The sequence below is a fragment of the Lottia gigantea genome (assembly GCF_000327385.1).
Source record: "Lottia gigantea unplaced genomic scaffold LOTGIsca_181, whole genome shotgun sequence".
Lineage (NCBI taxonomy): Eukaryota > Metazoa > Mollusca > Gastropoda > Lottiidae > Lottia > Lottia gigantea.
In genome coordinates this window covers 64,004-65,529 of record NW_008708320.1, presented here as the reverse complement: position 1 = coordinate 65,529, position 1,526 = coordinate 64,004, and the positions used below count along the sequence as shown (strand labels likewise).

The window sequence follows — 1,526 nt, the reverse complement described above, 5'->3', positions numbered from 1 at the left end:
TGACATGTGAGATGAGAGTAATAGGACAGATGTAAAATTTCAGGTGGATTGGATGAAAAGTGTGGAAATGAGGCTGAAATAGACTGTGTACTATAATATAGTTGTAAATAGAAGAAAAGTGACAAATGAGAAAATTACATGATGTATAGATAGCCTACAACCTGCATTTTTTTGCAGTCTGTAGATTGGTCGATTGCAGGAATCTGGATGGCTTGGTGCCATATGAGAGGGTGATCGAAGAATTAGAGGGCATGAAAAAGGGAAGAGAAACGGTCAGCGTTTCCTAATACCATTGAGCAGATCTGGTTTTAGGGACACGAAAATCAAAGTGTGCGCAGAGTGATGAGCTGTGTTTCAGGATGTCAACTTTTTGGCCGCATTGCACTTTGAAATTTTCAGACTTGGGTTAAAATGACTGAAAAATCATTTTCTAAAGTTTTTTTTTCACCAAACAAAGGTATTTTGGACAATGAGGTTTTCAGGACATGTTTGGCCATATAATATGAAGGTTCTAATAACTGAAATTGACAGGCAGGTAGCTCTGACATCTGGCTGACCGTCCGAGAAATTTCAGCTCCCCGACTCTCACGTTTGACTAGTAACGGAGCTTACGCGGAGCTTAGGCACCTTGCTACATTGAATTTTACACTTTCTAAGCTTACATCTCAGCAAATAAAGCTGCGATTGAGATGCGGTTATTTTTACCATTGACGGGAACTATTTGTCTATCACTCTGCCAAGTTTCAATCGGATCGCTTTAGTAGTTTGTTCCCCACAAATCATCCGCGATTTCGACATTTAATTTTTATAAGAAAAACACACTAAATTTCAAATATTTCATTCAGGTTTCACATAATCATACACCCATAACAACAACAATAACTTTCTTTTTCTTCATCTCCTCTCTCCCTCTCCCTCTCTAACTCTTTACATCCTAGAATCTCTCGCCTCCTCCCCACCCTCTCCGGCACCACTCCTCTCTCCCACCCACTCCAATCCTCCTCCTCCTCAAACTCGTTCAACCTCCTCTCTCTGTCTTCTCCCTCCACCACTTCCCCCACATCCTCCTCCAATACCTCTATCTCTTCAATCCACGCTTGCATCCTCCTCCTCTCCTCCCTCTTAGCCTCCGCCCTTTTACTCGCCTCCTCCTCCTTCCTCAGCCTCTCCTCTCCCTCCAAATCCTCCTCTACACTTCCTAAGGCCTCCAGACTTCGGAAGAAGTCCTTCATCCGCTGTCTCTCTCTCCTCGCTTTCTCGGCCCTCCTCTGCCTCCTTCTCTCCTCCCTTCTCTCTTTCCTCCCCCTTTCACCTTCCAAATTCTCTTTTCTTCTCACATCCATGGTTTGGATAGCAAATCTCAAATGTCTTGTTTCTATCTTTCAGGTAGGCTATATGCGTTTTCTTCTCTTTACTTCCACGAAACTTGATATCCCCCCCCCCAAACCTAACCCTAACCCTAACCCTAACCCTAACCCTAACCCTAACCCCCCCTCAAAGCCTTGACAGTTACCTTTTTTTTTTTG

The 1,526-nt window shown here is 43.6% G+C and overlaps 1 protein-coding gene across 1 annotated transcript; it reads right to left on the bottom strand.

Moving 5' to 3' along the window:
• Positions 1-848: 848 nt before the first annotated feature.
• Positions 849-1,343, bottom strand: LOTGIDRAFT_174069 (hypothetical protein; the record flags this gene model as incomplete). The annotated part of the gene is made up of 1 exon (XM_009052395.1): positions 849-1,343. The coding sequence occupies one exon, from the start codon at positions 1,341-1,343 to the stop codon at positions 849-851; it is 495 nt and encodes a 164-aa protein (XP_009050643.1).
• Between the last annotated feature and the right edge of the window lie 183 nt (positions 1,344-1,526).